The 22,498-nt window shown below is 39.5% G+C and overlaps 1 protein-coding gene across 1 annotated transcript in view; it reads left to right on the forward strand.

The window, feature by feature from the left end:
• Window positions 1-22,498, forward strand: part of NFX1 (nuclear transcription factor, X-box binding 1) — a 588,547-nt gene that overhangs the window by 438,289 nt on the left and 127,760 nt on the right. The window contains exons 12-14 of the mRNA XM_053714588.1: window positions 1,882-1,964; window positions 6,972-7,080; window positions 7,745-7,864. Coding sequence (XP_053570563.1) covers window positions 1,882-1,964; window positions 6,972-7,080; window positions 7,745-7,864 — 312 coding nt within the window. The remainder of the gene's footprint in view (window positions 1-1,881; window positions 1,965-6,971; window positions 7,081-7,744; window positions 7,865-22,498) is intronic.

The following is a 22,498-nucleotide window of genomic DNA, read 5'->3' on the forward strand; positions in this document are numbered from 1 at the left end:
TTAAAAAGAAAATACTGTGACCTGTAAATGCTGCAAATCAAATAGCTGCATTATCAAAACCTAGGTTACAGATTTTGCTTTTTGGCCTCTAGGGAGCTTAGGACAAATCACAATTTTTATAAAAAATAAAAGCAAGAGTTGTTTAATGTCCCTTTAGCTTGAAAAAATAGGCAATGATAGAAAATACAACTCTATAAGTAGAAAAAGATGTAAACAATAGTGTCTTAAGAAAAAAAAAAATCAGCAATCGTATATGATTAAAACAATTTATAAGTTGATAAGAAATCTCTTCAGTTAAAAAGAGCTGAAAGCCTGACTGCCCTATAAATGACTTGAATGGAACTCCCATATTTGCTCTGGAGTAGCCACCCTGGAGCCAATACAACCATAATGTTTTTGGAGCATGCATTTTCAAGGAGAAAGAAAAAAATAAAAGCACTGTATGTTAATGGACTTGTTTACAGCTAGACATATTCAGGAGCTGGGTGCTCAGCTCCCTTCTCACCTTTATTTGATCTTTCATCAAAACAAGATATTATTTAGAACTCAAATTTCTTATCTTCTAAGGGTAGTTTTTGGGACAATAATTGTTTTTATATATGTATATTATATTAAACCATTAAGCACTGCATTGTGATATGTGTACAAAATAAATTCTTAAAAGCATTTAAAACCATTATTTTGCTAGACCAATTTGCATAGTTTTACAGTTCAGGCACATACCTGCTTCTTGAGTGTTTATTTTTAATCTCCTTTTGCTTCAGTCCACTGAAGACAGACATTACTTCAGCTAAAACTTATGTTGACATTGGAAACAAAAGGAAAAAAGTTCAAAGAACTCGAGACACAAATTATTTAGAGTTTAAAGGGACAGTAAACTCAAATTGCAGGAGGCTCTAATCACTGCATAGAATTTTCTAGAGGTAGGGTTCTGGATCTCTTGCAGGACTCATTCCTGGCAAAACCTGGAATTTTCAGATAAATAATTCATGAAAACACATTGTGGTTGTTTTATTACACCAAATTAAACATTTTAAGTAAAATTACAATTTTATTTTACTGTCCCTTTAATCTCTTAATATTTTGTGTCTCCTGAGTTCTTTGATCTTCCACTTTTATTTTCCAATGTCTACAAAGGTCTTAGATGAAGTTTTTCAGAAAGGGGTGGAATATATGTTGGGTGTCTTGAAGGTTTCTGAGAGGTTTCTACCTACTTTTAGAAAGGCAGAAGGAAGTATTTCCCAGAAGTACCTGAATACTGTTGTACTGCTTTGAGTTTGAAGACATCGTTTTATCAATGCATATAAGTATATGCCTACAAGATAATTCCTTTCAAGAGAGAAATCAAACTCTTATCAAACCCCATCATAGACCTCTGTCTAGAATGTCTGCAACATATATAATTTGAAGCTATATAAATATATTTTTTATATAAATTAACAGTAAATGTATATGAAGATAACATGCAGTGAGCTTCTCCTTAATTTTTTTTATCAAATCACCCTAGAATATAAAAGAAAAAGAACACACTACATACACTTACATAAATCATCCTCTGAGCCTTCACTTTTAGAGCATAAGTTTACCCTTTTTCTATTTATTATTTTGCCCTTGATGGGAAAGCCCTGGCTGAGATGCAAATACTACAGATGGCCCCAGGAAATTAGCTTTTGAAATTCTCCTTCTCTGAAACCAGTTAAGATATTTTTGGCAGTGTATAAGTGTGAAATGAATTTTCTTGTTGCTCCTAAAATTACTGTGAATTGGTGACTGCCGTTTAGCTGTAGGTGTCCGGAAATTATAATCACTGGCATGAAATACAGCAAATAAATTCTAGACCAGATTTATTGAATCCTTTTTTTTTTTTTTCTTTTTATAAAGGTGATCTTACATTTATTTGTGATAAACGCTGCAACAAGAAACGTCAGTGTGGACGCCATAAATGCAATGAAATTTGCTGTGTGGTGAGTTAATTGAATCCTTTTCTGCTGACATGGAGAGTCCATGACGTCATTCCAATTACTATTCCTGGCCTGCTGGAGGATGGCAAAGGCACCACAGCAAAGCTGTTAAGTGTCACTAGGTCAATCTCTTGAGTAATAGTAATGGTGGCTTTTAAGCAGTTAGAAAGTGATGAGGAGGTCCTTGCTTGATTTTTCGAACATATTGCTGCCCTTGGTATAACAAGACAGAGTTGGTTACTCTGTTCTTTCTTTTTCTACAGGTCTCTAATAGGAGTATGTGTCCTGTCATGCCTTGTGAGCTGTCTTCCTGCTGGACAGCTGAATATGCAGGTAAGTGCTTTTGTCTTCTAGGTCTTGGAGACTTGCACTTAAGAAGAATTTTCTGCAGAATTTATTTGGGACATATTTAATCCTTTAGGAAGGATTTTATTAAGCAGTGTGCAAGCACTTAGTTTATGTATGGAGACTAAGGGGTTAACTTCCCATACGGTTTATGGGATGTCTCCCCTGAGGCTGTGTATATGACATTTTAGTTCATAGGACCTTTATTTTATTAGGAATGTGATAAAAAAGGAGTTACTGCACAGATATTTTTAAATTGTACATTTGAGCTCATCTTTGCTACCTTTGTTTTGTAATTGACAATTTAACAAATACTAAGATCTAAAAATAGTGCGCTTTTAGTTTACTGCGCATCTTAATTTATGCCGATCACGTCACGCCTCCCTTCTCTTCCGGCTGAGTTCCTGTGCGGAGAGGCACCATTTTAAACAGCTCCTTGGTATCGGATCGTTTATCGATCGATGGTGCAGCTGTTTTTTTCTATCAACTTGGGATTGAAGGGTCAGGTAGGGCACCTCAGTCGATCTTTGTACTTTAAGATTCATTCTAAGCATGTATCGCTCTGAGAGATTAAATTTGATTTCTTAAAGTGACAGTGTTATTTTTATTGAACAAGGGTTTGCTCCTAGTCATTCCTTTATTTCTGGGATTCTTAGTGGCCCAAATTGTTTTACCATGGAGATGGAACAGTGGTCTATTCCTATGGATAAATGTTTGTGTCTTGAGGCCCAAATTGTTTTACCTATGCAATTGTGTTCCTCATTTGTAGAAAAGACTTTAAAATGTAAAGATAAACTTTTGGTTTCTGAGCCTCATGTCTCCCAGGATGATGCTGTTCAGGCAATGCCACAGCTTTCTCCTCAAATGTCCCAAGCCTTAATGGCTACACATATAGTGCCCTGCAATTCCTCCCAGCCTCCTGGAGGAGTTTATTTGCCATCAGATTTTGACGCACAGATATCTTCAGCGGTATCTGCAGCTTTATCTGCTTTCCACATGTTAGGGAAGTGCAAGAGGAAATCTAAGAGTTTTTCTGAGTGTAAGGTGTCTGTTCTGTCTGCTGCTACACAGGTTGCTCTCCCTCATAAGTCTGAAGAGGATACCTCAGTAGCCTCTGAGGGCAAAATCTCAGATTTGGACAGTATATAATTCCTTTGTCTGACTCTGAAGATGTAAACTTCAGATTTAAGCTTGAGCACCTCCGTGTACTATTAAAGGAGGGTACTGGCTACTTTGGACGGCTTTGAACCTTCTGTCGCTATCAAACCTAAAAATCTAGTAAGCTTAACAAATACTAGGATATTCCTTCCTCTGTGAAAGTGTTTCCTGTTCCAGACCGTTTGACAGAGATTATTACACAGGAATGGGAGAAACCAGGGATACCTTTCTCCCCGTCTCCCGTCTTTAAAAAGATGTTTCCTGTTGCGGGCTCTATTATAGATTCATGGTGCACGGTGCCTAAAGTAGAAGGGGCTATTTGTACTCTGGCAAAGAGAACTACGATCCCTATTGAGGATAGCTGTTCCTTTAAGGATCCCATGGACAAGAAGCTGGAGGCTTATTTGAAGAAGATGTGTGTTCATCAGGGTCTTCAATGGTAATCTGCAGTTTGTGTTGACACAGTAGCAAGTGCAGCATCTTATTGGTGCAATGCCTTGACTGAATTCATTTTAGAAGAGACTCCCTTGGAGGAGATCTAAGACAGGATTAAGGCCCTCAAATTAGCCAATTCCTTTATATCTGATGCTAACATGCAAATCATTAGACTGGCTTCACTGTTCTAGCCCGTAGTGCTCTGTGACTTAAATCTTGGTCAGCTGATGTTACCTCCAAATCTAAGCTTCTGGCGCTTCCTTTCAAGGGTAAGACCTTGTTTGGTCCTGGTCTGGCAGAAATAATTTCTGATATTACGGGTGGAAAAGTATCTTTTCTACCACAAGACAAGAAGAATAGATCTAAAGGACGTTACAGTAATTTCCGTTCCTTTCGTAACTTCAAAAGTCTTCCTCTCCCTCTTCCAAGCAGGAGCAGTACAAATCTTCTTGGAGATCAAATCAGTCTTGGAACAAGGGAAAGCAATCAAAGAAATCCTCAGCTGAGTCTAAGTCAGCATGAAGGGTCTCCCCCGGTCCGGGATCGGATCAAGTGGGGGGCAGACTTTCTCTGTTTTGTCAAGCATGGATACGGGATGTCCCAGATCCTTGGGCTGTGGACATAGTGTCTCAGGGTTACAAAATAGAATTCAAATCTCGTCCTCCCAAGGGCAGATTTCTCCTCTCAATGTTATCTGCGGATCAGGTAAAAAGAGAGGCATTATTAAAGTGCATTCAGGATCTCTCTTCATTGGGAGTGATTGTTCCAGTTCCAGTAAGAGATCAGGTTCTAGGATTTTATTCAAATCTGTTTGTGGTTCCCAAAAAAGAGGGAGCTTTTCGACCCATCTTAGACCTCAAATGTCTCACGTTTCTCAGGGTTCCGTCCTTCAAAATGGAAACCAATCGTTCCATTCTTCCCTTGGTCCAAGAGGGTCAGTTCATGATGACCATAGACCTGAAGGATGCCTATCTGCATGTTCCCATCCAGAGGGATCATTACCAGTTCCTGAGATTTGCTTTTCAAGACAAGCACTTTCAGTTTGATGCTCTTCCGTTTGGCCTTTCCACAGCTCCCAGAATTTTCTCAAAGGTTCTGGGGGCTCTTTTGGCAGTGGTCAGGTCTCTGGGAACTGCAGTGGTGTCTTATCTGGACGACATATTGGTTCAGGCGCCATCTTTTTAACAAGCAAACTCTCATACAGAGATCTTGTTGTCTTTTCTACGTTCCCACGGGTGGAAACTGGATCTGGAGAAGAGTTCCCTTGTTCCAGCTATAAGGGTTTGCTTCTTATGGACCATCTTAGACTCCCTATCTATGACTATTTCTGACGGAGGTCAGAAAATCCAAACAACTTGCCTCTCTCTACAGTCTACTGTTCGGCCATCAGTGGGTCAGTGTATGGAGGTAATTGGTCTGATATTCTCTTCCATGGACATCATTCCTTTTGCTCAATTCCATTTGAGAGTTCTGCAGTTATGCATGTTCAGACAATGGAACGGAGACTATTAAGATCTGTCTCAGAGAATACATCTGGACCAGTTGACAAGAGACTCTCGTGGTGGCTTTCCCAGGAACACCTGTCTCAGGGCACATGCTTCAGGAGACCCTCCTGGGTGATTGACCACGAACGCCAGCCTGCTAGGCTGGGGAGCAGTCTATGACTCGTTAAAGGCGCAGGGCCTATGGACTCAGGAGGAGTCTGCTCTCCCCATAAACATCTTGGTGTTGAGAGCGATCTACAATGCTCTGATGGCTTGGCCTCAATTGTCCTTAGCCCGATTTATCATGTTCCAATCGGACAACATCACCTCGGTGGCTTACATCAACCACCAGGGAGTAACTCGGAGTTCTTTAGCCATGAAGGATTTGGCACAGATTGAGTGGACGGAAGCTCACAATTGTGGTCTATCTTACATCCACATTCCAGGAATGGACAATTGGGAGGTGGATTTCCTGAGCAGACAGACTTTTCATCCTGGGGAGTGGGCTCTCCATCCGGAGGTGTTCTCCAGGCTAACCCTCAAGAGGCTTTGCTGTGGTGCTCTTTGCCTCCTCCTGCTTACCTGGAGTGAATATCCCACTAGTAATTGGAATGATGTTGTGGACGCTCCATATCCGGAAAGAAAGAAATTTATCAGGCAAGCATAATTTTTTTTATTTTTTGTTAAAAATAAATTTTGCATGTTTTGCTTGTGCTATGAATGCAAAACTTTCCATTCTAGTCTTCTATAATGAGCTACCTTCTGTTTTTGTTTTTTCTTTAGAGAAATGTTTTGTTACATTTAAACAAATACAGTGTACTGTCTCTGAGTGTGTTGGTGAATGTCCATCATATGTGTTTATCCACCTTTCCTGCTTCTCTACACTTAAAGGGACATTGTACACTAGATTTTCCTTTGCATAAATGTTTTTTAGATCCATTTATATATCCCATCTGGGAGTCTTTTTGTAACAATGTATAGTTTGCTTATTTTTAAATAACATTGTGCTGATTTTGAGACTCCTAGCCAAGCCCCAAATTATCAGATGTAGACCTACAGATTTGTCTACAGATTTGTGCTGCTTCTGTTTGTGTAAGGGGTCTTTTCATATGCAGGGGGGGTCTGCTTTTTCTGCTTTCCCAACCCCTTTCACTGGATGTCCCAGCCTAACCTCATAAACAGTTCTAAACTGGGAGCTTCTAAGTAAGTTTTTAAAAGGTTTTTATACTGGATTTTAAGATCAGTACCTGTGTATATTCTTCTTTATATTAGTGTCTATTACATGCAGTTAAATGAAAATTGTTGTACACTGTCCCTTTAACAGCTTTGCCAATAATCTGTCTTTTGCTTATAAATGAGGAGTTAGATTGCAAGCATTGTTTATATCCATTAATATGTAAAATAAAAAGTGTTAAATGGATATTTATTATCTAAAAAGGAACTGCAAAGCATTGTCTGCATTTCAATATTGTAAGAACATGACATTAAGCATAAAGATGCCTCTTTTTTGAGGTTGATAATTTGATTCTGGCTGCATATAGAATATTTGTTTTGTTACAGTTTTTATGGTTCTGTATTTGCTATATAGGACAAAGAACACAAGTGCTCCTTAATTTGTGGACATAAACTCAATTGTGGCCTTCACCGGTGTGATGAACCTTGTCATCGTGGGAACTGTCAGAACTGCTGGCAGACAAGTAAGATACAATTAACTTTAACCTCTTTGAACTTGGCCATATAGACACGGAAACCAGCAATGCCAATAGGATGTCTGTTTGCTGTATTACTCCTGATCTGGCAACTATTTGCCACATTTGTTAACATGGTACTTATAGATAACGCAAATAAAAAGAACTTAAAACTCACATTTGAAATGTGTAGAAGCAGCACAATTCAAATACATTAGGGTTTGCAAAAATGTTCCAGAATCATAACTTGCATGCGACATTTAAAAGATAGGGTTGTAGGGTTTTTATGTACATTTACCTCTTTTGTACATTCCAAGTGCCCCAATCACTGGCAGTGTGGGTGACAGAGAAATGTACATGTATGTCATTTACTATTATATCCACACCATGTAACAGCAGATAACCCACTGGCTTTTTTTTTAATATACGTATTTACTTGTCTTTGCTTGTATATGGCAGACGAGGTTGAAAGAAGAAAATAACTGCCAATACCATAAAACACCTGCAAAAGTACTATTAGAACCCTTTTTTACTACATGCTTGCAAAAAAAAAAAGTAATTGATATTTATTTACATTGCTCCAGTTACAAGATTGTGACATAGGGAAGTATTTCATTTGTTGGTGGCCACCACTATTAACTTATAGTTTTAGTGAAATTTGTATTTCTTTAAGGTTTTGATGAGCTCACATGCTACTGCGGAGAGACTGTGATTTTCCCTCCCATCCCTTGTGGCACCAGACCTCCTGAGTGTAAAAACCCTTGTACTCGACAACATGAGTGTGATCATCCAGGTAAATCATATTATCTTCTGTTGTGTAACCAAGTTTTTTTTTTTTTAGGTTGGTTCAAACAATTTCAACATAAAAAGCCTTACTTAGATACATGAAAGCCAGATGATTTGCATATTTAAGTTCATTAGACACTGCCATTGACTAAAGTTAGAACCATGACATCACTGATGTTTGTCTCTAACCACTTTAATATTAACATTCAAATAATCTGGAGGCACAAATGTCTGAAATACATTCTCTCTCTCTCTCTCTCTCTCTCTCTCTCTCTCTCCCCAATTTCTATCATGTTCTTGTGGTGCTGTGTTCTAATTCTGTTAAGGCATTTTTTACTTTGCAAACAGTTTGTCTCGCAAGGGGCTGTTCCCTGTTGCGTCTTTATGAAGACGATGCATACGTTACAATAGGACTCACAAATAATTGTAATTTAAAAATGCTATTGAACAATTGAAATAAAAATGCACAATAAAAAGTGTAATTTTTAATCCCATTAAAAATCATAACAAACTTGTTCTGCAAAAATCTTATTTCTTTCATAAGGTGATAAGAGTCCACTTGCTATTATTCTTGGGGTTCAACTCCTTCACTTGGAGGAGACAAAGGTTCCCAAAACTCCAAGAGCACTTCTTCAACCTCTTTGGTATGCCAGTCTTATCTTTGCTTCCCAGGAGGAAGGTGAAGAATTGAGGTGCTCCAGATTCTTTGTTGTGAGGGGTCCTCAGACCGATTTGAGGTCCCTTTTCCCTCTCTGAGAGCTGCTACTTAGACATAGAGGGGAGACTGTGGTATTGTGCAGTGACACAATTACTCCCTGTGAATGAGTTGGTTACAAGCCTGCCACAGGTGTTGTGGGGACTGGTCCCTTATCCTCCTTATCCTTATCCTGTTGAGTCTTTGATATACCCCACAATTAAATCCTTTGCTGTAATATGCTCAGCACTGGATGGGCTCTTTACTGGAAAAAGTAATTTCTGCAGCTGTGGGTAACTATGATAAGTAAAGGTAAGTGGACAAATTAATTTACTCACATAATCCACAGGCTATTAGCAGGTAAACCTTATATGTGGTACATCATAGCCAGGAGACATTATATTATACAGACACTACCACTTTAAACTCTAGGCTTGTTTTATTTAGTTTAGCAGTTTATGGGACTCAGTTTATGGGGCTCGTGGAACTTTGTTAGCGAATTATGTACTTTTCTTTCATGTAATTAGCAAGAGTCCATGAGCTAGTGACGTATGGGATATACATTCCTACCAGGAGGGGCAAAGTTTCCCAAACCTCAAAATGCCTATAAATACACCCCTCACCACACCCACAAATCAGTTTTACAAACTTTGCCTCCTATGGAGGTGGTGAAGTAAGTTTGTGCTAGATTCTACGTTGATATGCGCTCCGCAGCAGGTTGGAGCCCGGTTTTCCTCTCAGCGTGCAGTGAATGTCAGAGGGATGTGAGGAGAGTATTGCCTATTTGAATTCAATGATCTCCTTCTACGGGGTCTATTTCATAGGTTCTCTGTTATCGGTCGTAGAGATTCATCTCTTACCTCCCTTTTCAGATCGACGATATACTCTTATATATACCATTACCTCTACTGATTCTCGTTTCAGTACTGGTTTGGCTTTCTACTACATGTAGATCGGTGTCCTGGGGTAAGTAAGTCTTATTTTCTGTGACACTCTAAGCTATGGTTGGGCACTTTTATATAAAGTTCTAAATATATGTATTCAAACATTTATTTGCCTTGACTCAGGATGTTCAACGTTCCTTATTTCAGACAGTCAGTTTCATATTTGGGATAATGCATATGAATAAATCAATTTTTTTCTTACCTTAAAATTTGACTTTTTTCCCTGTGGGCTGTTAGGCTCGCGGGGGCTGAAAATGCTTCATTTTATTGCGTCATTCTTGGCGCAGACTTTTTTGGCGCAAAAAATCTTTTCTGTTTCCGGCGTCATACGTGTCGCCGGAAGTTGCGTCATTTTTGACGTTTTTTTGCGCCAAAAGTGTCGGCATTCCGGATGCGGCGTCATTTTTGGTGCCAAAAGCATTTAGGCGCCAAATAATGTGGGCGTCTCTTTTGGCGCTAAAAAATATGGGCGTCACTATTGTCTCCACATTATTTAAGTCTCATTTATTTATTGCTTCTGGTTGCTAGAAGCTTGTTCACTGGCATTTTTTCCCATTCCTGAAACTGTCATTTAAGGAATTTGATCAATTTTGCTTTATATGTTGTTTTTTCTATTACATATTGCAAGATGTCCCATATTGACACTGAGTCAGAAGATACTTCTGGAAAAACGCTGCCTGGTGCTGGATCTACCAAAGTTAAGTGTATCTGCTGTAAACTTGTGGTATCTATTCCTCCAGCTGTTGTTTGTAATGAATGTCATGACAAACTGGTTAATGCAGATAATATTTCCTTTAGTAAAGTTACATTACCTGTTGCTGTTCCATCAACATCTAATACTCAGAGTGTTCCTGTTAACATTAGAGATTTTGTTTCTAAATCCATTAAGAAGGCTATGTCTGTTATTCTTCCTTCTAGTAAACGTAAAAGGTCTTTTAAAACTTCTCATTTTTCAGATGAATTTTTAAATGAACATCATCATTCTGATTCTGATAATGGTTCCTCTGGTTCAGAGGATTCTGTCTCAGAGGTTGATGCTGATAAATCTTCATATTTATTCAAAATGGAATTTATTCGTTCTCTACTTAAAGAAGTCTTAATTGCATTAGAAATAGAGGATTCTGGTCCTCTTGATACTAAATCTAAACGTTTAAATAAGGTTTTTAAATCTCCTGTAGTTATTCCAGAAGTTTTTCCTGTCCCTGATGCTATTTCTGAATAGCATAATTTGGGTAATTCATTTACTCCTTCTAAACGTTTTAAGCAATTATATCCTGTGCCATCCTGTGCCATCTGACAGATTAGAATTTTTGGACAAAATCCCTAAAGTTGTTGGGGCTGTCTCTACTCTTGCTAAACGTACTACTATTCCTACGGCAGATAGTACTTCCTTTAAGGATCCTTTAGATAGGAAGATTGAATCCTTTCTAAGAAAAGCTTACTTATGTTCAGGTAATCTTCTTAGACCTGCTATATCTTTAGCGGATGTTGCTGCAGCTTCAACTTTTTGGTTAGAAGCTTTAGCGCAACAAGTAACAGATCATAATTCTCATAGCATTGTTAATCTTCTTCAACATGCTAATAATTTCTCTTGTTAAGTGTATCCAGTCCACGGATCATCCATTACTTATGGAATATATTCTCCTTCCCAACAGGAAGCTGCAAGAGTCCACCCACAGCAAAGCTGCTATATAGCTCCTCCCCTAACTGCCATATTCAGTCATTCTCTTGCAAGCCTCAACATAGATAGGAGGTTGTGAGAGTCTGTGGTGCTTTCTACTTAGTTTATTCTTCAATCAAAAGTTTGTTATTTTTAAATGGCACCGGAGTGTGCTGTTTATCTCAGGCAGTATTTGGAAGAAGAATCTGCCTGCGTTTTTCTATGATCTTAGCAGACGTAACTAAGATCCATTTGCTGTTCTCACACATTCTGAGGAGTGAGGTACTTCAGAGGGGGAATGGCGTGCAGGTTTTCCTGCAGATAAGGTATGTGCAGTAAAATATTTTTCTAGGAATGGAATTGACTAAGAAAATACTGCTGAACCGAAGTAATGTAAGTAAAGCCTTAAATGCAGCGATAGCGACTGGTATCAGGCTTATTAATAGAGATACATACTCTTGTAAAAATGTGTTTTAAAACGTTTGCTGGCATGTTTAATCGTTTTTTAACATATGTTTGGTGATAAAACTTATTGGGGCCTAAGTTTTTTCCACATGGCTGGCTTAAATTTTGCATAGAAACAGTTTCCTGAGGCTTTCCACTGTTATAGTATAAAAGTTACAGTTGGTGCAGTTAAAATTACAAACAGTGACATTCAGCTTCCCTCAGCAGTCCCCTGCATGCTATAGGACATCTTTGAAGGGCTCAAAAGGGCTTCAAAAGTAGGAGCTGTTATGACTGTTTAAAACATATTTTTCGTTTTGTTAATCTGTTTTTTGTATTAAGGGGTTAATCATCCATTTGCAAGTGGGTGCAATGCTCTGCTAACTTGTTACATACACTGTAAAAATTTTGTTAGTTTAACTGCCTTTTTTCACTGTTATTTCAAATTTTGGCAAAATTTGTTTCTCTTAAAGGCACAGTAACGTTTTATATATTTGCTTGTTAACTTGATTTAAAGTGTTTTCCAAGCTTACTAGTCTCATTATTAGTCTGTTCTAACATGTCTGACATAGAGGAAGCTCTGTGTTCATTATGTTTTAAAGCCATGGTGGAACCCCATCTTAGAATGTGTACCAGATGTACTGATTTCATGTTAAACAATAAAGATCATTTTTTGTCTTTAAAAACATTATCACCAGAGGATTCTGTCGTGGGGGTAGTTATGCCGACTAACTCTCCCCACGTGTCAGACCTTTTGACTCCCGCTTTAGGGACTCACGCTCAAATGGCGCCAAGTACATCAAGGGCACCCATAACGTTTCTTTACCAGGGGATTCTGTCGAGGGGAAAGTTATGCCGACTAACTCTCCCCACGTGTCAGACCCTTCGACTCCCGCTTCAGGGACTCACGCTCAAATGGCGCCAAGTACATCAAGGGCGCCCATAGCGTTTATTTTACAAGACATGGCAAAGGTGGTGAATAATATTCTGGCAGCAGTATTAGTCAGACTACCTGAAATTAAAGGAAAGCAGTTAGCTCTGGGGGTAGATACAGAGCATACAGACGCTTTAAGAACCATGTATGATACTACCTCACAATATGCTTAGTCTGTGGGTGATTTTTTTTTTTTTTTTTTTGACTCAGGGAAGATGATTTAACCTGATTCTGATATTTCTACATTTAAAATTTATGCTTGAGAACCTCCACTTGTTGCTCAGGGAGGCTTTGGCTGCTCTGAATGAATGTGTACAATCGCAGGGCCAGAGAAATTGTGTAGACTGGATAAATAATATGCAGTGCCGGTGTGTACTGATGTTTTTCCAATACCTAAAGAGGTTTACTAAAAATTTTTTTAATAAGGAATGGGATAGACCAGGTGTGCCGTTCTCTTCCCCTCCTATTTTTTAGAAGAATGTTTTCTAATAGTTACCACCACACGGGACTTCTGGCAGACAGTTCCTAAGGTGGAGAGAAGAGTTTCTACTCTAGCTAAGCGTACCACTACCTCTGACAAGGACAGTTGTGCTTTTTAGATCCAATGGATAAAAAATGTTTATTCAACAGGGTTTTTATCCTGCAACCCCTTGCATACATTGCTTCTGTCACTGCTGCTGCGGCGTTCTGGGTTGAGTCTCTTGATGAGGCTTTACAGTTAAGCGACTCCATTGGATGAATATATTTGACAAGCTTATGCTAGCCAATTCCTTTGTTTTCTGATGCCTTGTTCATTTGACTAGACTAACGGCTAAGAATTCTGTTTTTTACTATACTGGCGCGCAGAGCGCTATGGCTTATATCATGGTCAGCTGTCGTGACTTTAATAAATAAGCTACTTAACTTCCCTTCAAGGGGCAGACCCTATTCGGGCCTGGTTTGAAGGAGATTATTGCTTATATCACTGGAGGAAAAGGTCATGCCCTTCCTCAGGATAGGTCTAAATCAAGAGCAAAAAAAAAAAAAAGTCTAATTTTCGTACCTTTTAAAAACTTCAGGGCAGGTGTGGCATCCTCTTCCTCTAAGGCAAAACAAGAGGGAATTTTTGCTCAGTCCAAGGCGGTCTGGAGACAATCGGACCTGGAACAAAGATAAGCAGGCCAAGGAGCCTGCTGCTGCCTCTAAGGCAGCATGAAGGAACGGACCCCTATCCGGTAACGGATCCTATAGGGGGCAGACTTTCATTCTTTGCCCAGGTGTGGGCAAGAGATGCCCAGGATCCCTAGGCATTGGAATTTATATCCCAGAGATATCTTCTGGATTTCAAAGATTCCCCCCCCCAAAAAAAGGGGAGATTTCGCCTTTCACAATTATCTGCAAACCAGATAAAGAAGGAGGCATTCTTACATTGTGTACGAGATCCATCCAGTTCCAAGAGAGGAACAGGGACAGAGTTTTTACTCAAATCTGTTTGTGGTTCCCAAGGAGAGGGAACCTTCAGACCTATTTTGGATCTAAAGATCTTAAACAAATTCCTCAGAATTCCGTCATTTAAGATGGAAACTATTCGTACCATCTTAACTATGATCCAGGAGAGTCAATAGAGGACTACAATGGATTTGAAGGATGCTTATCCTCACATTGTGATGCATAAAGATCACCATCGTTTTTCAGGTTTGCCTTTCTAGACAGGCATTACCAGTTTGTAGCTCTTTCCTTTGGGATATCTACAGCCCCAAGAATCTTTATGGAGGTTCTGGGGTCGCTTTGGCGGTCCTTAGACCGCGGGGCATAGAAGTGGCCCCTTATTTAGACGACATCCTGATACAGGCGTCAAACATCCAAATTGCCCAGTCTCATACGGACGTAGTACTGGCATTTCTGAGATCACATGGGTGGAAAGTGAGTTCTCTATCCCCAATCTCAAGGGTTTCCCTCCTAGGGACTCTGATAGATTCTGTAGAAATGAAAATTTACCTGACGGAGTCCAGGTTGTCAAAGTTTCTAAATTTCTGCCGTGTTTTTTTCATCCCATCCGCGCCCTTCGGTGGCTCAGTACATGAATGAAATCGGCTTAATGGTAGCGGCAAGGGACATAGTACCGTTTGCACGTCTACATTTCAGACCGCTGCAACTATGCATGCTCAGTCAGAGGAACGGGGATTACACAGATTTGTCCCCCTGTTAAACCTGAACCAAGAGACCAGAGATTCTCTTCTCTGGTGACTATGTCGGGTCCATCTGTCCAAGGGTATGACCTTCCGCAGGTCAGATGGGACAATTGTTACAATAGATGCCAGCCTTTTAGGTTGGGATGCAGTCTGGAACTCCCTGAAGGCTCAGGGATAGTGGACTTAGGAGGAGACCCTCCTTCTAATAAACATTCTGGAACTGGGAGTGATATTCCATGCTCTTCAGACTTGGCCTCAGTTAGCAACTCTGAGGTACATCATACTCAGTCGGACAATATACACGACTGTGGCTTACATCAGCCATCAAGGGGGAACAGAAGTTCCCTAGCGATGTTAGAAGTCTTACAATAATTCACTGGACAGAGACTCACTCTTGTCTATCAGCTATCCATATCCCAGGTGTTGAGAACTGGGAGGTGGATTTTCTAAGTCGTCAGACTTTTCTTCCGGGGGAGTGGGATTTCCTCCGGAGGTCAAGACCAAGCAGGAGAGGGCTTTGGTGTTTTTGACAGCGCCTGTGTAGCCACGCAGGACCTGGTATGCAGATCTGGTGGACATGTCATCCTTTCCATCACGGTCTCTGCTTCAGAGACAGGTCCCTCTACCTCAGGGTCCTTTCAACCATCTAAATAGAATCAATCTGAGATGGACTGCCTGGAGACTGAACGCTTGATGTTATCAAAGCATGGCTTCTCCGAGTCAGTCATTGATACCTTAATACAGACATGAAAGCCTGTCTCTAGGAAAATTGAACATAGATATGGTGTAAATATCTGATTGTTATGAATCCAAGGGTTACTCATGGAGTAAAGTCTGGATTCCCAGGATATTATCTTTTCTCCAAGATGTTTTTGAGAAAAGGGTTGTCAGCTAATTCCTTAAAAGGGGACAGATTTTTACTCTGTCTATTTTTTTGCACAAGCGTCTGGCAGGTATTCTAGACGTTCAGGCATTTGGTCAGGCTTTGGTTAGATCCAAGCCTGTGTTTAAAACTGTTGCTCCGCCATGGAGCTTAAACCTGATTCTTAAGGTTCTTCAAGAAGTTCCGTTTGAACCTTTTTTTGTTCCATAGATATCAATCTTTATCTTGGAAAGTTCCTTTTGGGTAGCTAATCCCTCGACTCGTAGAGTCTCCAAGTTATCTGTGTTACAATGTGATTCTCCTTATCTGGTCCTTCGTACGGATAAGGTAGTCCTGCGTACCAACCTGGGTTTTTTCCTAAGGTGGTATCTAACAAGTACATCACTCAAGAGATAGTTGTTCCATGCTTGTATCCTAATCCTTCCTCAAAGAAGGAACGTCTATTACACAATATTGGACGTGGTTTGTGCTTTAAAGTTTTACTTACAAGCTACTACAGTTTTCATCAAACGTTCACCTTGTTTGTTGTCTATTCTGGACAGAGGAGAGGTCAAAAGACTTCAGCAGCCTCTCTGTCTTTTTGGTTAAAAAGCATAATTCATTTAGCTTATGAGACTGCTGGACAGCAGCCTCCTGAAGGGATTACAGCTCATTCTACTAGAGCTGTGGTTTTCACTTGGGCCTTTTTTAAATGTGGCTTCTGTTGAACAGATTTACAAGACGGAGTCTTGGTCTGCGCTTCATACTTTTCAAATTTAACAAATTTGATACCTTGCTTCTTCGGAGGCTATTTTTTGGGAGTAAGGGTTTTTTACAGGCAGTGGTAACTTCCGTTTAAGTACCTGCCTTGTCCCTCCCATCATCCGTGTACTTTAGCTTTGGTATTGGTATTCCATAAGTAATGGATGATCCGTGGACTGGATACACTTAACAAGAGAAAACATAATTTATGCTTACCTGATAAATTTATTTCTCTTGTAGTGTATCCAGTCCACGGCCCGCCCTGTCACTTTAAGGCAGGTAATTTTTTCATTTGAACTACAGTCACCACTGCACCCTATGGTTTTTCCTTTCTCTGCATGTTTTCGGTCGAATGACTGAATATGGCAGTTAGGGGAGGAGCTATATAGCAGCTTTGCTGTGGGTGGACTCTTGCAGCTTCCTGTTGGGAAGGAGAATATATTCCATAAGTAATGGATGATCCGTGGACTGGATACACTACAAGAGAAATAAATTTATCAGGTAAGCATAGATTATGTTTTTATTTGTGATGCCATCTTTGATATCATTAGAGTTGATGTCAGGTATATGTCTCTAGCTATTTTAGCTAGAAGAGCTTTATGGCTTAAAACTTGGAATGCTGATATGTCTTCTAAGTCTACTCTGCTTTCCCTTTCTTTCCAGGGTAATAAATTGTTTGGTTCTCAGTTGGATTCTATTATCTCAACTGTTACTGGAGGGAAAGGAACTTTTTTACCACAGGATAAAAAATCTAAAGGTAAATTTAGGTCTAATAATCGTTTTCGTTCCTTTCGTCACAATAAGGAACAAAAGCCTGATCCTTCACCCACAGGAGCGGTATCAGTTTGGAAACCATCTCCAGTCTGGAATAAATCCAAGCCTTTTAGAAAACCAAAGCAAGCTCCCAAGTCCACATGAAGGTGCGGCCCTCATTCCAGCCCAGTTGGTAGGGGGCAGATTACGATTTTTCAAAGAAATTTGGATCAATTCAATTCACAATCTTTGGATTCAAAACATTGTTTCAGAAGGGTACAGAATTGGCTTCAAGATAAGGCCTCCTGCAAAGAGATTTTTTCTTTCCCGTGTCCCAGTAAATCCAGCGAAGGCTCAAGCATTTCTGAAATGTGTTTCAGATCTAGAGTTGACTGGAGTAATTATGCCAGTTCCAGTTCTGGAACAGGGGCTGGGGTTTTATTCAAATCTCTTCATTGTACCAAAGAAGGAGAATTCCTTCAGACCAGTTCTGGATCTAAAAATATTGAATCGTTATGTAAGGATACCAACATTCAAAATGATAACTATAAGGACTATCCTGCCTTTTGTTCAGCAAGGGCATTATATGTCCACAATAGATTTACAGGATGCATATCTGCATATTCCGATTCATCCAGATCACTATCAGTTTCTGAGATTCTCTTTCCTAGACAAGCATTACCAGTTTGTGGCTCTGCCGTTTGGCCTAGCAACAGCTCCAAGAATTTTTACAAAGGTTCTCGGTGCCCTTCTGTCTGTATTCAGAGAACAGGGTATTGTGGTATTTCCTTATTTGGACGATATCTTGGTACTTGCTCAGTCTTCACATTTAGCAGAATCTCATACGAATCTACTTGTGTTGTTTCTTCAAGATCATGGTTGGAGGATCAATTTACCGAAAAGTTCATTGATTCCTCAGACAAGGGTAACCTTTTTAGGTTTCCAGATAGATTCAGCGTCCATGACTCTGTCTCTGACAGACAAGAGACGTCTAAAATTGATCTCAGCTTGTCGAAACCTTCAATCACAATCATTCCCTTCGGTAGCCTTATGCATGGAAATTCTAGGTCTTATGACTGCTGCATCGGACGCGATCCCCTTTGCTCGTTTTTACATGCGACCTCTTCAGCTCTGTATGCTGAACCAGTGGTGCAGGGATTACACAAAGATATCTCAATTAATATCTTTAAAACCGATTGTACGACACTCTCTGACGTGGTGGACAGATCACCATCGTTTAGTTCAGGGGGCTTCTTTTGTTCTTCCGACCTGGACTGTAATTTCAACAGATGCAAGTCTGACAGGTTGGGGAGCTGTTTGGGGGTCTCTGACAGCACAAGGGGTTTGGGAATCTCAGGAGGTGAGATTACCAATCAATATTTTGGAACTCCGTGCAATTTTCAGAGCTCTTCAGTCATGGCCTCTTCTAAAGAGAGAATCGTTCATTTGTTTTCAGACAGACAATGTCACAACTTTGGCATACATCAATCATCAAGGAGGGACTCACAGTCCTCTGGCTATGAAAGAAGTATCTCGGATACTGGTTTGGGCGGAATCCAGCTCCTGTCTAGTTTCTGCGGTTCATATCCCAGGTATAGACAATTGGGAAGCGGATTATCTCAGTCGCCAAACGTTACATCCGGGCGAATGGTCTCTTCACCCAGAGGTATTTCTTCAGATTGTTCAAATGTGGGGACTTCCAGAAATAGATCTGATGGCTTCTCATCTAAACAAGAAACTTCCCAGGTATCTGTCCAGATCCAGGGATCCTCAAGCGGAAGCAGTGGATGCATTGTCACTTCCTTGGAAGTATCATCCTGCCTATATCTTTCCGCCTCTAGTTCTTTCTCCAAGAGTAATCTCCAAGATTCTGAAGGAATGCTTGTTTGTTCTGCTGGTGGCTCCAGCATGGCCTCACAGGTTTTGGTATGCGGATCTTGTCCGGATGGCCTCTTGCCAACCGTGGACTCTTCCGTTAAGACCAGACCTTCTGTCGCAAGGTCCTTTTTTTCCATCAGGATCTCAAATCCTTAAATTTAAAGGTATGGAGATTAAACGATTGATTCTTAGTCAAAGAGGTTTCTCTGACTGTGATTAATACTATGTTACAGGCTCGTAAATCTGTATCTAGGAAGATATATTATAGAGTCTGGAAGACTTACATTTCTTGGTGTCTTTCTCATCATTTTTCCTGGCATTCTTTTAGAATTCCGAGAATTTTACAGTTTCTTCAGGATGGTTTGGATAAAGGTTTGTCTGCAAGTTCCTTGAAAGGACAAATCTCTGCTCTTTCTGTTCTTTTTCACAGAAAGATTGCTAATCTTCCTGATATTCATTGTTTTGTACAAGCTTTGGTTCGTATAAAACCTGTCATTAAGTCAATTTCTCCTCCTTGGAGTTTGAATTTGGTTCTGGGGGCTCTTCAAGCTCCTCCGTTTGAACCTATGCATTCATTGGACATTAAACTACTTTCTTGGAAAGTTTTGTTTCTTTTGGCCATCTCTTCTGCTAGAAGAGTTTCTGAATTATCTGCTCTTTCTTGTGAGTCTCCTTTTCTGATTTTTCATCAGGATAAGGCGGTGTTGCGAACTTCTTTTAAATTTTTACCTAAGGTTGTGAATTCTAACAACATTAGTAGAGAAATTGTGGTTATTTCATTATGTCCTAATCCTAAGAATTCTAAGGAGAGATCATTGCATTCTTTGGATGTAGTTAGAGCTTTGAAATATTATGTTGAAGCTACTAAGAATTTCCGAAAGACTTCTAGTCTATTTGTTATCTTTTCTGGTTCTAGGAAAGGTCAGAAGGCCTCTGCCATTTCTTTGGCATCTTGGTTGAAATCTTTAATTCATCATGCTTATGTCGAGTCGGGTAAAAATCCACCTCAAAGGATTACAGCTCATTCTACTAGGTCAGTTTCTACTTCCTGGGCGTTTAGGAATGAAGCTTCGGTTGATCAGATTTGCAAAGCAGCAACTTGGTCTTCTTTGCATACTTTTACTAAATTCTACCATTTTGATGTGTTTTCTTCTTCTGAAGCAGTTTTTGGTAGATAAGTACTTCAGGCAGCGGTTTCAGTCTGAATCTTCTGCTTATGTTTTTCATTAAACTTTATTTTGGGTGTGGATTATTTTCAGGCGGAATTGGCTGTCTTTATTTTATCCCTCCCTCTCTAGTGACTCTTGTGTGGAAAGATCCACATCTTGGGTAATCATTATCCCATACGTCACTAGCTCATGGACTCTTGCTAATTACATGAAAGAAAACATAATTTATGTAAGAACTTACCTGATAAATTCATTTCTTTCATATTAGCAAGAGTCCATGAGGCCCACTCTTTTTGTGGTGGTTATGATTTTTTTGTATAAAGCACAATTATTCCAATTCCTTATTTTTTATGCTTTCGCACTTTTGTCTTATCACCCCACTTCTTGGCTATGCGTTAAACTGATTTGTGGGTGTGGTGAGGGGTGTATTTATAGGCATTTTGAGGTTTGGGAAACTTTGCCCCTCCTGGTAGGAATGTATATCCCATACGTCACTAGCTCATGGACTCTTGCTAATATGAAAGAAATTAATTTATCAGGTAAGTTCTTACATAAATTATGTTTTTTACACTGTGTTTTTCCGACCTTTGCACGTACCTATTTAGTACAACGTGCTCCACATTTTTATCATACTTTTATTTTTTTGTTTTAGACAAATACCTTTTATTTTATTGAGCGCACCCAATATATTATTTGTACTCTCCTGACTACGTACTTATGTTTGATGCCCCTTATCGTGTCTTGCTTACAATTTCAGTTTCTGCTCTCAATCTCTCCGTTGATTTCTGCCCACAATTTAACTATTTGGTAGGGCAGCAGTTAAAAAATAATTTCACTGCACTTATTTACGCCTCACAGTAGTCTGTTAAAGATCCACAGAATTTTCCTATTCTAGAGGCAATTACTAAAATGTGGCCTAAGCCTGGTCTTCCTTTTATTCCATTTTCACCATTCAAGAGGATGTTTTCTATACCAGCTTTTTGTATAGCTCTTTGGGAAACTGTATCATCTACCTTGGGTATAGTTTTCACTTTATCTAAACTCCCTACTATTCCATTTGGAAGATAGTACATCTTTTACAGACTCAATGGATAGAAACTTAGTCTTTTCACAGAAGAGCATTTCTACAAGCATGTTATATGTTTGATCCTGCTATCAGTATTGTTTGTGTTGCAGCGGCTTCTACTCTTTGTTGTGACAATCTTGGTGATCCGATTTGAGAAGATTCTATGGGTGAAGATTTTCAAAACCTTTTGAAACTTCTAAAGTCAGCAAATGCTTTTATTTGTGATGCTATTGTTGACATTATTAGAATTTATTCCTAAATTACAACCTAGTTCTGGTTAGCTGGGTTTCAAAGTCTAGACTTTTATCTCTTCCTTTTCAAAATTGTGTTTGGCTCTGGTCTAGACCCTATAATCTCTACTGTGTCTGGGGGTAAATTAGTTTTTCTCCCTCAGGACAAGAAGTCTAGGGAAAGAACAGAGCTACTAATCTCTTTCGTTACTTCAATCAATCTAGGAACCAAAGGTCCTGATCTTCACATAAACAGGATTCTTCCATATTATCCTGGAAGTCCAACTCCAGGTGGAACAAGGCCATACAGTTAATAAATCTGCCTTCCTCTACAAAGTCAGCATGAAAAGGCAGCCCCTGATCCAGATTTCTTTCAAGCAGGGGGCACCTTACACCTACTTTGGAAGGCCTGTTCCCTGTTTGTTCAAGGTCCTTGTGTTCTAAATATAGTTTCTCATGGATACCAAATGGGTTTCAGATCAAGCCTCCCAGATGATTTGAAAACTTTTAAACAAGTGCTTCAGTTTTCCTACCTTCACAATGAAAGCAATTCAGACTAATCTACCTCTTGTTCAGCAGGGACAATATATGTTTACAATAGATTTGAAGGATTCTTATGTTCATGTGCCTATTCACAAGGACCTTCACTAGTTCCTAAGATTTGCATATCAAGACAAACATTTTCAGGTCCATTTGGTCTTGCTACTGCTTCCTAGTACTTTACAAAGGTTCTGGGAACTTTCTTGTCTGGAATAAGAACTCAAGGTATTTTGGTCATTTCATACCCGGATGATATACTGGTACAAGCTACATCCTTACCTTTAGCAGATCCTAATACCAACAGTCTTTTGTTGTTTCTTCTTAAACATGGTTGGAGAATTGATGTTCTAAAGAGTTCTCTTTCTCTTCGACTATTTCCTAGGATTTATTATAGATTCTTATCAATTAATCTTTAACAGAATGAAGGAGATTAAAGTTTGTCAGCTTGTGCAATACTTTAGTCAATTTTATACTCTACATTGGCCTTATGTATGGAAGTGTTAGGTCTGATGATTGCAGCATCAGATGCTATTC

This window comes from Bombina bombina, chromosome 5 (assembly GCF_027579735.1).
Source record: "Bombina bombina isolate aBomBom1 chromosome 5, aBomBom1.pri, whole genome shotgun sequence".
In the NCBI taxonomy this organism is placed as follows: domain Eukaryota; kingdom Metazoa; phylum Chordata; class Amphibia; order Anura; family Bombinatoridae; genus Bombina; species Bombina bombina.